At 40.4% G+C, this 13,031-nt stretch overlaps 1 protein-coding gene across 5 annotated transcripts in view; it reads right to left on the bottom strand.

Annotated features, from left to right (window-relative positions):
- The window catches only part of LOC133471342 (zinc finger protein 609-like), a 150,768-nt gene that overhangs the window by 42,892 nt on the left and 94,845 nt on the right, over positions 1-13,031 (bottom strand). For all 5 annotated transcript variants that reach the window (XM_061760835.1, XM_061760818.1, XM_061760803.1 and 2 more), the window contains one exon: positions 4,896-5,121. In XM_061760835.1, coding sequence (XP_061616819.1) covers positions 4,896-5,121 — 226 coding nt within the window. The remainder of the gene's footprint in view (positions 1-4,895; positions 5,122-13,031) is intronic.

Here is a 13,031-nt window from a genome sequence, read left to right as displayed (position 1 = left end):
AATGACGAATACGAAAAGAACGCTGATGGACCGCTCATTTGATCGTAGGCAATGACATCTACAGGAATATTTTTTAGAGTCTTAGGGAGTGAGTTGTCATTCACGTTATCTACGTTACGTTAGTGTTTATTCAAACTTTTGACAAAGATGAAAATGTTCCTCCTGGTTGTTACAGCACAATTCTGAGTGCAAAAAGTGTCACACGTTTCATATGTTTATAGGATTCGGACACAATAGAAAACTATATGTACGTTATTCAATATTATTATTCTTGTTTTCTGTGAAGTTTGAAGTAAATCTGACGATGCGCTTGCTCTCACTCTGACCTGAAAAATTAAATGGCTCGAGTGCACCCCGCCATTGTTAGTTGTTTAAAGGTAGCTGGCTTAAGTTCCCTCGGTGGCAAGCGTCTTACTTCCATCCCTCCATCCATTTTCTTCCGCTTATCCAATGTCGGGTCGCGGGGGCAGTACCTTTAGCAGGGAAGCCCAGACTTCCCTCTCCCCAGCCACTTCCTGCAGCTCTTCTGTGGGGATCCCGAGGCGTTCCCAGGCAAGCCGAGAGACGTAGTCTCTCCAGCTCTTCTGTGGGGATCCCGAGGCGTTCCCAGGCAAGCCGAGAGACGTAGTCTCTCCAGCGTGTCCTGGGGCGTCCCCGGAGTCTCCTCCCCCGGTGGGACATGCCTGGAACACCTCACCAGGAGGCATCCTAAACAGATGCCCGAGCCACCTTATCTGGCTCCTCTGAATGTGGAGGAGCGGCTCTACTCTTAGCCCCTCCCAGATGACTGAGCTTCTCACCCTATCTCGAAGGGAGAGCCCGGACACCCTGGGGAGGAAACTCATTTCGGCCGCTTGTATCCGGGATCTTGTTCTTTCGGTCACGGCCCACAGCTCGTGACCATAGGCGAGGGTAGGAACGTAGATCGACCGATAAATAGAGAGCGTCGCCTTTCGGCTTAGCTCCTTCTTCACCAAAAACAAAGTCCGCATCACTGCATCCGCTGCACCGATCCGCCTGTCGATCTCTCGTTCCATTCTTCCCTCACTCATGAACAAGACCCGAAGATATTTGAACTCCTCCACTTACGGCAGGATCTCATCCCCGACATGGAGAGGACACTCCACCCTTTTCCGACTGAGGACCATGGTCTCATATTTGGAGGGGCTAATTTTCATCCCAGCCGCTTCACACTCGGCTACAAACCGCTCCAGTGAGAGTTGGAGATCACGCCTTGATGAAGTCAACTGAAGCACGGCTTGACGAAACCAACAGAATCATCTGCAAAAAGCAGAGATGCAATACTGAGGCCACAAAACCGGATCCCCTCTACGCTTCGGCTGCGCCTAGAAATTCTGTCCATAAAAGTTATGAACAGAATCGGTGACAAAGGGCAGCCTTGGCGGAGTCAAACCCTCATCGGAAACAAGTCTGACTTACTGCCAGCAATGCGGACCAAACTCTGACACCGGTCGTACAGGTACCGAACAGCCCGTATCAGGGGGTTCGGAACCCCATACTTCAATTATGCCTTTTCTTACCATCACTTTTGCTTTCAACACACTACTTGAAGTCGGGAAGCACGATTATTGCCCAAATAATAACCATGATTATTTTGATCAATATTGTAATCAGGATTATTAATCACTATTATTCCTCATGTTATGGAAAAATCTTTATTTTATTGCACTCATTTTCAACAAACTATGTAAACAGTTTTCGGTACAAAATGAATCTTTAAATAAGAACACATTTTGGAAATTTAAAAAAAATTTACCCAACATATTCAAATTTACCAAGGGCTGACTGAATAAATATGGTATTACAAGGTGAACGAATGGTCACGATATATATATTGTCAAACAGTCACGATATTGCAACTTAATGGAAGTAAATGCCATTTATGCATAAAAGGCAATAAAATTGGGCTGCAAGCACCGAATTTTCATTTGAAAATCGTCATCAATATAGTGAACTGTCAAGAACGGGTATGGCTCCATTGTTCTGCTTGACCGTTGGTCAGTCGTGCACAGTCGCAAACTGCAAAGAACTCAACGGTTGTGATTTCTCTTTCAATTTACACTGTGGTCAGGCCAGCCTCCAGGCAAGGCAGTCACTGCAATGATTGTTCATACTATGCATTTTGCTAACACGCCACCAACGTGCTTCGAGGCCCAACTTCAAAATAAAAGCCTCACATATTAATATATTGGTCAATGCCTTTTATGCTTTTATTTTGAAGTTGGCACCGGAGTGCGTTGCCGGCGTGTTACCATAATGCTTAGTATCAACAATCGTTGTGGCGGCTAGCTTGTCTTAAACTTTTCGACTGCAGCCTGATTGCAGTCATTGTTCATAAAGTGTATTCAATGCCACTTTGGAAAAATAATTGCGCGAGGGGATCACGTTCCTTGTCCAGTGTTTTGCCATTTTTCTGCCGTTTCTTTCAGATGGCTGAACAGATTAGTTGTGTTACCTTGCGCTGCAGACAACTCTGCTGCACTCTTTACATACGGCTTCTTGTTTAAACTTTTGATCCAAAACATGTCTATAAAACGGATGTTGGTCCCTATCCAAGGCGCTAGGCTCCTACTGATGCTGAACTTGCTTCTCTAGGCATGCTTCACTCTCATTATTCCACCGAGAGTGACTGTGAGGCTGGCCCTGCTTTCTTGTTTCAGGAGCTCAATGAAGCGTTCGCCCCCCGGTGGCTGGCTAAGTTGAGAAAGTACTTTATATGCCGCAGAGCCTGCATTTTGAATGTGTGTAAAAAAAATAAAATAATAAAAAAACAAACGATCAGCATAATTTCATCGTGGCAGCCAAAATCGCAATCACGATTGAAATTTGATTAATTGTACAGCCCTAACTTGAAGCAACAATACTGTGACAGGGACAAACTGCTGACTAGTCGAGCCAAACCAAATTGAGCAGTACAGTAATTGCAGAGAAAACATTGACAGTCAAAGCACTGGTTTTATAGCTAGTGAGAATCCCAGGCTTGTTTTTCAACAGACTGGCTTGCACGTGAAAAGCAAATTGCTTCAAGTCCCTTGATTTCAAAGGTACCCAGCTGCACAAATTCTCAATATATTATATATATATATATATATATTTATATATTTAAACCTGCGATATATATTGCGATGTGAAATAATACAGGATCACTGTTGGGAAAATTCATTTTCTACCCAAAAATTAACTACCGTAATTTCTCGTGTATAATGGGCATTCTCCCACCCCACCAAAAAAAATTGTCAAGTCAATAGTGCACATAATACATAGGTATAGGGGAAAATGAAAAAACCCTCCACCTAGAGGTTATGAAAAAGGTGTAGCATAGTCGTACAGTTTACATACCCAGGCAGAATTTGTGAAATTTGTACGACTGATGACTGAACAACAACCATCATTAATTTCTTTATGGTTATGTTTTGTTTAGAGATAATGCTTTTCTCAAATGCTTGACAATTGTATTTGAATCCCATTAAAATAAAATGAAATGTGTTTCGCCTTGTCCATGTTTTCTTAAAAGAATTGTATCCATCTTACAAATTCTGCCTGGGTAATCAAACATATGAGCACAACTGTGTTTTCTCATTTACAAAATAAAAGGAGGAATGTGAATTTCAAAATAAGAGCAAGTCAATAAAAAGAATTACATGTTCAAATAAAGTGCTTAACTTCAGAATAATTCTTTAAAAAGACTAACAAAATACAGATATTGAATGTTTTGATCATATGGGAAGAAGCAAAATCATGCATTGTAAAAATGCATTATACATAGGTTTTGAGGTCAACGTTGGGGGTGCGTATTATTCATGGGTGCGCATTATATACGAGAAATTATGGTAGTTATTTTTTTCCCCCCTTGTTGTTGCCGACAGGCTATTTTACCCTGAAAATACTGGCATTTCATTTCCCCATAGTTGCCACACATTCAGTCCACACTAGTTGCCAGCTGCAGCTTTCACCCTAGAATCTCAAAAACATCAGGAAAAACTTGTTGCTTGTATGGTTTTTTTTATTATTATTTATTTTTTTAAATGAGGAATTAAAACAAAAACAGTACTTTTGTCCTTAATGTGCAAACAAAAACAAGCAACAAAGTATGACAAGAAAGATGGTGAAAGGATATAAGGAAATAAAACTTTGCATTCCTCGCAGCTCTGGCTGACTTTATTAACAAAACAATTTATCTATTATATTACAAAACAGAACAATTTCCATATTATCACACTGTGATCGTACAGTGTTTTAACAAAAGCATTTTGATACAAATAATAATTTTCCTAGAAATCAATTTACAATTATGTACTGTATTACAAAAGGACACATTCGCTCCCATTTATGCAGTGTCCCTGAATGCACCTCGCGCACCGACAAAGCTGCTGCGTGCCAGCCTAGTTTTATTCAGAAGAGCGAAATAGGAATTGCAGCAGGTGTACAAGCTTTTATGTTTTAAGCATGCCCAAACAAAATATGGTGCTGCCCTAATATATGAGATCGTTTCATTTTCACCAAAATTACACTGAACAACGGAACTGCTGATTGACAAAACACTTGCACCAACCCAAATCAGCCATATACAGTATATACCCATAACCCATACATATATACATACATATATATATATATATATATATACATACATACATATATATATACATACATATATATATATATATACACATACATACATATACATACATACATATATATATATATATATATATATATAGAGAGAGAGAGAGAGAGAGAGAGAGAGAGAGAGAGAGAGCGACCCATAACCACATATATATATATAAAACTCTTGATACTTTGATTCTTGAATCTATATCACACCAAACAGACTATTTTTTTTCACCATTTTACAGTGGAAATACTGCACTTACCATCTTCAGTTTCCTGCCACACAATGCCTTCGAGATTGACACTTGTACCAGGTTCACAGGGTCCTAAGCACTCAGGTTCCGTGGAAAGGGCCACATCAGATGTGTTCACTGCTACTGAGCGTGTACGCACCATTATCTGTTCACATGGCGAGGCAATCTCACTGTTGCCTACTGCAGCCAAGATATGAAGGGGGGGAGGGACTGGTGTTGAGACAGGAGATTCCATCTGCAAGAGAAAAAAGTGGAGGTTTAGAGAGACCAGAGGCCCATGAGAGAATTCTGAACCATTATGTAAACACAGCGATGATGCTAAGATATACTCAAGGAACGCCACAGTTAGCAGATGTGAACACAGTGCATGGATGACATTGTGGTATGTCTGTACCTCTAGAGACAATCTCTATTAGTAATGAGGAGTTGAGACGGTTGTATCATCCTACTATATTTTTTCTATCCTTAGAACTGAATAGCAGAAAGAGGAGGCTGGGAGGAGCAAGCGACTTGCACTGTGTGCCTTTGTACTGCAGATTTGGTCCAATACGCCTTCCCCCAGTTTTCCTTCCTTACACACAGACAAGTGTGACCCATGCCGACAGTCACCTCGCAGAGTGATCGCTCATTAAATCTCTCACTTAAAAAGCTAGTTGTGGAAAGGGCGCAGGGTGCTGGGGGTTAAGAATTGATTCCACCTGCTCTGACACTGACAGCAATAAAGAGAGAGTCGGCCAACATAGAGAAGGAAAACGACAGGAAGGGAGGAGCGAGTCATCAGGGAGCAACCGATGGAGAGCACTGGCGCTAGACAAGTGTGTGGGTAGAGGAAAGCTAGACAGGAAGACTAGCAGTGATTTAAGAGCTACAGTGACACAAGGCTAGGGATGCATTGATATCACTTTTTTTCAGACTTTTGAGTACTCGCCAATACCGAGTATGAACACTTGTTCATAATACCATTATGTCTTTCAATTGTGATGAAAATGTGTTTTATTTTAACCAAATACTGTTCAAAAGCAAAAGTCAAACAAAAACAAACAAACAAAAAAAGTCACTGAAGTCGTCATGGTACATTTGCCTGACTTGGGTTCAAGCATCGGTGTTCAGCTTCCACTCGGTGACTGTGTGAATGTGAGGGTGGATTGTTGTCTGTCTCCGTATGTGCCCGGCGACTGACTGGTGACCAGTCCAGGGTGTAGTCCGTGGATGAATGGATCCATCCAGAACTGGTTGTGTTGAATGGCAATATTAAGTCTTGAGCCTAGTTAAATTCGAGATTGTTAGCACTCTCCCAAACCATGTGTGGCTTGTGCCTACTTAAAATGTGTGCGTTGTGCGTGCATGCATAGTCATGGCTGTAGTGTCGCATTCTTCACCGTATAATTTTGAACTTTCAAAGTTAATCATTTTAATAAGCACTCAGCCTTGTGTAGGGATGCATATCTGTGCCGATACTGTATGTTTGCGCTTGTACTGAGACTCCATAAAATGCTCCAATACTACACACCGATACCACTTAACCAGCCTGACATATAACTTAAATAACAAACTTGGATTAGCTATTAGCACCTTCAGGACCTGGACAACTTGCTGTTGTCACAATCCAAAACACACCAGCAAGTCAACTTCTGAATGGCTTAACAAAACAAAATGAAGGTTTTGGAGTGACCTCGTCAAAGTCCAGACTTGAATCCGAGTGAAATGCATTCGCATGACCTTAATAACGCCGTTCATGCTCAAAAAGCCTCAATTTTTGCTGAATTTAATTCAATTCAGCAAGGAAGAGTGGGCCAAAATATCTCCACAGAGATGTGAGACGCATTGCCAGTTATGGAAAACGCTTGATTTCAGTTCTTGCTGCTGAAGATGGCCGAACCAGTGATTAGGTTTAGGGGGGCAATACATTTTCACACAAGGCCAGGTAACTTAAAATAGTTATTTTAATAAATGAAATAACCATTTAAAAAGAGTTCACTTGGGCTATATTTGTCTGATACTTACATTTGTTTGATGATCTTAAAGTAGGGAAAAATCTAAGAATTTCACACACACACACACACACACACACTTAGCTGAATCAAGTTATTCCATGACATTTAATTTAGTGAAGATCAAAAAGATTTGCTGTGAGGATGGCTGATTAGTCAAATCTTTTTACGAACAAAAAAGATGACTGGCTTGTCATGTTATGTTGGTTCCAACTTTGTTTACCTGGAACTAGTGGTACAACAATGAATCGATTAATCGACAACTAACCAATTATCAAATTAATCGACAACTATTTTGATAATCTATGAATTGTTTCGAGCCATGAGCAGGGTTTACATACAAACTTTTTTGTCATTCCGATTGAAATCATTCCGATTGAAGATCTCTACTCAACTATTTACATGTGACGTGATCTTTTCCGATCTGGCATTTACATGGGTCACTACATTTAATCAAAACAGTCGTTTAACAGATGTGTGGCATGGGCAGATCAATGTAAACATCATGTGATTTATAAATGATGACGTCACCGTGCATTTACATCAAGACAGGGCATGCGCAGAAATAGTGCAGCCCGACACCATTCCGATTCACTGTTTACATGATGAAAATGTACTTCTGATCAGTGTGACAAAAGCAACATTCCACCCCTGTGAATTTCAATTCAGATTATAATTGTTTATTCCGATTGAGGTACATGTATGGAACATTTTCATTTAGTTTGGGCTTCTAAACTAATTATAATTGTCCAAATCGTTAAACCTGAAACAGTATATGAAACTAGTAGCCCTTTGCATTCGTACATCACTCCCTCTCTTGTGTTGTTGCTTAATTGTTGTTAATTTGGTTTTGTTTAATTATTAAACAAAACCAAATAGTAATTTGAAAAAATATTTTGCAATAAACCTGAATGCAAAACAAATTGTTTTATCCAATTATTGGATTAATTGATGGAATAATTGATACAATAATCAATTAATAATTAAATCAATATTTGTGACAACCCTACTTGGAACATTCTGAGGTTGGATGTTGTAAGAAAGTGAGACATTTCCTACTTCAAACTAGTCTCAAATACAGCATAAATAAATTTAGTAAAAAATGCATATACAGTATATATAGGGCTGTAACTATCAGCCTAATGGCTGACTGGCTAGCACATCTGCCTCACAGTTCTGAGGACCCGGCTTAAAATCCGCCCTCGCCTGTGTGGACTTAGCATATTCTCCCCATGCCTGCATGGGTTTTCACCGGGAGAACCATATTTAAAACATGCAAACGTTTTTGATCCAGCCCCCTAAAAGAATCGGAGAATCGTTTGGAACTGGAATCGAAACGAGGAACTGGAATCACTCATATCTAAATGATGTCCAACCCTACTCTTGTCGGACTTAAAATACCCAAAATACTGTCAAACTAGTAATGTGACATACCTTTCTTCTCTCGTCAACAATTTCTTTTCACATTATTGCACTCTTTTTTTCCGGTTCAGTGCAATGCACGCTCTCTCTCTCTCTAGCTCAGTCTCTCTCTCTCAACAACAAAAGTAACAAAATTTGCTTAGCTGGGCCGTGATAGGCCGAGAGAGTAGATACTAAGGGTGGATGTTAATTCTCTTCCTAACTTCTCGCTCCAATACTATCAAATCCAGGATGTGAATAAAAAAATTAAAAAAATCGAACTTGGCTAAGTCGACCACAAAAATTGGTGGATGCAAAAATTTCTGCATCAAGGCAATAAAAAGTATTTATGAAAGCATTTGGAACCATTTGGTCACTGTCCATGTTTACAGCACGGACATTTGTTGCAGATGGACACACTGTTGGGCCAGTGGAAAGCATCTCTTAGTGGTTTTTAAGACACTATTAGATGTGTCATGTACATACAGTGGGTACAGAAAGTATTCAGACCCCCCCTTACATTTTACACTCTTTGTTATATTGCAGCCATTTGCTAAAATCATTTAAGTTAATTTTTTCCCTCATTAATGTACACACAGCACCCCATGTTGACAGAAAAAAACTGAATTGTTGAAATTGTTGCAGATTTATTAAAGAAGAAAAACTGAAATATCTCACAGCCATAAGTGTTCAGACCCTTTGCTGTGACACTCATATTTAACTCGGGTGCTGTCCATTTCTTCTGATCATCCTTGAGATGGTTCTATACCTTCAATGGAGTCCAGCTGTGTTTGATTATACTGCTTAGACTTGATTAGGAAAGCCAGACACCTGTCTATGTAAGACCTTTCAGCTCACAGTGCATATCAGAGCAAATGAGAATCATGAGGTAAAAGGAACAGCCTCACGAGCTCAGAGACAGAATTGTGGCAAGGCACAGATCTGGCCAAGGTTACAAAAAGATTTCTGCTGCACTCAAGTTTCGTAAGAGCACAGTGGCCTCCATAATCCTTAAATGCAAGACGTCTGGGACGACCAAAACCCTTCCTAGAGCTGGCTGTCCAGCCAAACTAAGCAATCGGTGGAGAAGAGCCTTTGTGAGAGAGGTACAGAAGAACCTAAAGATCACTGTGGCTGAGCTCCACAGATGCAGTGGGAGATGGTCGACACATTCAACATGGCCGCCACATATGCACGGGCTACTCTGTTGGCTGGATCTAGGCATATTTTATATCTGTGAGCTGGAAATACGTGCCCCCGATTCTCTGCCTATATTGCGCTACAGTGCCAGTAAACAACAGTGGCCAATTCTGGAACGAACAGACTTTGTCAACGGCAGTTTAAGTGAGAAATGGAAACTATTTTTGGACACATTGTTCGGTTCCAACGGTCCGTTTTTTCCAATATCCGTTATATCGGGATTCGTTATATCTACGTTCCACTGTACAGTACTTCACTTTTTCAATATAGAGCTATCATCATGTGTTTACTTTTGTACTCCATATGCTCAAATAAGTTATAATATGGCAATTTTTTTTATTGCAATTTCCCAGAGGAAATTAACATTATACAACTGTATATACAGAAGTTACCTGTCAATGGCAGGAATGAGTTGTGAAGCTCAACTGAGTGGCTGCACGAGGATAACATGTTTACACCATCAACGCTAGGGAAAGAGGCGGAAGCGAAGCGCATATATTTGATTCAAGGGGGGGAAGATGCGAGAAAAAAGACAAAATGCTGAAAGTGTGGGAGCATTTCAGACTGAGCAGAAAGGCCACAGGTGAATGTTGCATATAAGACACAGAATGCAACGCAAGACAGGGTGAACCTAACATTAATGTACCTTCGTAACATAACGTTAGCCTTCTGGAGGGCTAAGGTTTCTATTAAATATGACTACAGTCAAATTTGTGGCCATTTAATTAAGATAGTGACAACTACATAATCGGTACAATTATAACGTGACTTCATTCAGGGGTGCTTTTCATATTAGTTAAGGCAGGGGTGCTCAATGCGTCGATCGCAATCGACCAGCTGACCGCGAAGGTAGTATTGGTAGATCGCATGAGATCGCGTGACATAAAAAAAAAAAAAAAAGACATCAGCCTATCATCCATCCCGTTGCTTGATTGATATACATATATAATCGATGATATCTGAATTTTTCTGACACTTAGGTCACGCACATGCGCAAACAACGCTGCTAAAAGGTAACTGCAGATGCGCAAACAACGGCGCCAAGTGTGTCAAAACTAACAAGCTAGTCAGTGAGTTACCTCCAATTTTTTATCTCTCGGTGTTTTCTCTTAAACTTAAGAAAGGGTATAAAAATGAGTGGGGGAGCTGGACCAAGTAAGAAGACAAAAACTTACCACTTTCATACAGAATGGGACGAGGAGTATTTTTTCACGATGCCATTTTCGACATGCGTATGCCTCATCTGCCAGTCTGCCATCGCATTACCAAAGAACGGAAATGTGGAGTGGCATTTTAGGACTGTGCATGGAAAATACGACACTGACTACGCATCCCTGGCTGATTCACTTCAGTGCAAGTCATCGGCGTAAACTCAGGTAATGACAAAATTTAACATTGTTAATTATGTTGTGTTGTGCAAGATTGGCTAATGCGGTGATGCCAGGTACATCAACATATATTGGTGCTGAGCTGTGTCGGCAACCCAGAATTTTAGCTCACTGGTACCGCTCTGCACTCTCAAACCGGAGACATGGTCGCGGCCCCCAACCCCCCAAAAAAAGGTAGATCGCGGGAGGTTGGCTGCTTGAAAAGTAGATCTTGGGGCAAAAAAGTTTGGGGACCCTTGAGTTAAGGGATAGTTTTGCTCGGTGTAGGCCAATAGTTAAGCACTCTGAGACATTGGCCCAGTGGACTACAATCTGATCTGTAAGTGCATACATTTTGAGTACTGTACTGTGGGTGAAATAAAATGATTGCAAGTGATGTGTTTGGTCTGGCACGTCTTAAGAGGAGGATGTGAAACATGGCAAAGTTGGTTAGAGAGGACGTGAGAGTAAAATGAGTCATTTAATCAAACTAAATGTAGGTAATCTTTGCGTATACTATCGAGGTGTCTTCATTTTAGTTTAGTTAGTCTAAGATCATTAACGCACAGCCATGAACCTACTGTATTATTGTCACATACTAAAATACGAGATGCTCAAGTGAAGTTTCACAATATAAAGGCTCTTTATGCATTTTTTAAATTAATGCCTTGTTTTTTCTAGTTACAAGAAATACTTAGTTTAAACTGAAATATCTGTTTTATTTACAACCCCAATTCCAATGAAGTTGGGACGTTGTGTTAAACAAATAAAACAGAATACAATGATTTGCAAATTATGTTCAACCTATATTTAATTGGATACACTACCAAGACAATATATTGAATGTACAAACTGATAAACTTTGTTTTTAGCAAAAAAAATCATGAACTTAGAATTTTATGGCTGCAACATGTTCCAAAAAAGCTGGGACAGGTGGCAAAAAAGACTGAGAAAGTTGAGGAATGCTCAAACACTTGTTTGGAACATCCCACAGGTGAACAGGCTAATTGGGAAAAGGTGGGTGCCATGATTGGGTATAAAAGGAGCTTCCCTGAATTGGTCAATCATTCACAAGGAAAGATGGGGCGAGGTTCACCTCTTTGTGAACAAGTGCGTGAGAAAATAGTCAAACAGTTTAAGGACAATGTGCCTTAATGTACAATTGCAAGGAATTTAGGGATTTTATCATCTACGGTCGATAATATCATCAAAAGGTTCAGAGAATCTGGAGAAATCACTGCATGTAAGCGGCAAGGCCGAAAACCAACATTGAATGCCGGTGACCTTCGATCGCTCAGGCGGCACTACATCAAAAACCAACAGCAATGTGTAAAGGATATCACCATATGGGCTCAGGAACACTTCAGAAAACCAATGTAAGTAAATACAGTTCGGCGCTTCATCCGTAAGTGCAGCTTGAAACTCTACTATGCAAAGCAAAAGCCATTTATCAACAACACCCAGAAGTACCGCTGGCTTCTCTGGGCCCGAGCTCATCGAAGATGGACTGATGCAAAGTGGAAAAGTGTTCTGTGGTCCGACGAGTCATCTGTCATGGTATGGGGGCTGTGTTAGTGCCAATGGCATGGGTAATTTACACATCTGTGAAGGCACCATTAATGCTGAAAGGTACATACAGGTTTTGGAGAAACATATGCTGTCATCCAAGCAAGGTCTTTTTCATGGACGCCCCTGCTTATTTCAGCAAGATAATTCTGCACGTGTTACAACAGCGTGGCTTCGTAGAAAAAGAAGCCTGCAGTCCAGACCTGTCTCCCATTGAAAATGTGTGGCGCATTATGAAGCGTAAAATACGACAACGGAGACCCCGCACTGTTGAACAGCTGAAGATGTACATCAAGCAAGAATGGGAAAGAATTCCACCTACAAAGCCTCAACAATTAGTGTCCTCAGTTCCCAAACGTTTATTGAATGTTGTTAAAAGAAAAGGTGATGTAACACAGTGGTAAACATGACCCTCTCCCAGCTTTTTTGGAAGGTGTTGCAGCCATAAAGTTCTAAGTTAATGATTATTTGCTAAAAACAAAGTTTATCAGTTTGAACATTAAATATCTGGTCTTTGTAGTGTATTCCATTAAATATAGGTTGAACATGATTTGCAAATCATTGTATTCTATTTTTATTTATGGCTAACACAACGTCCCAACTTCATTGGAATTGGGGTT

Source organism: Phyllopteryx taeniolatus, chromosome 2 (assembly GCF_024500385.1).
Source record: "Phyllopteryx taeniolatus isolate TA_2022b chromosome 2, UOR_Ptae_1.2, whole genome shotgun sequence".
Classification (NCBI taxonomy): Eukaryota; Metazoa; Chordata; class Actinopteri; order Syngnathiformes; family Syngnathidae; genus Phyllopteryx; species Phyllopteryx taeniolatus.
This window is presented reverse-complemented; position numbering and strand designations above follow the sequence as displayed.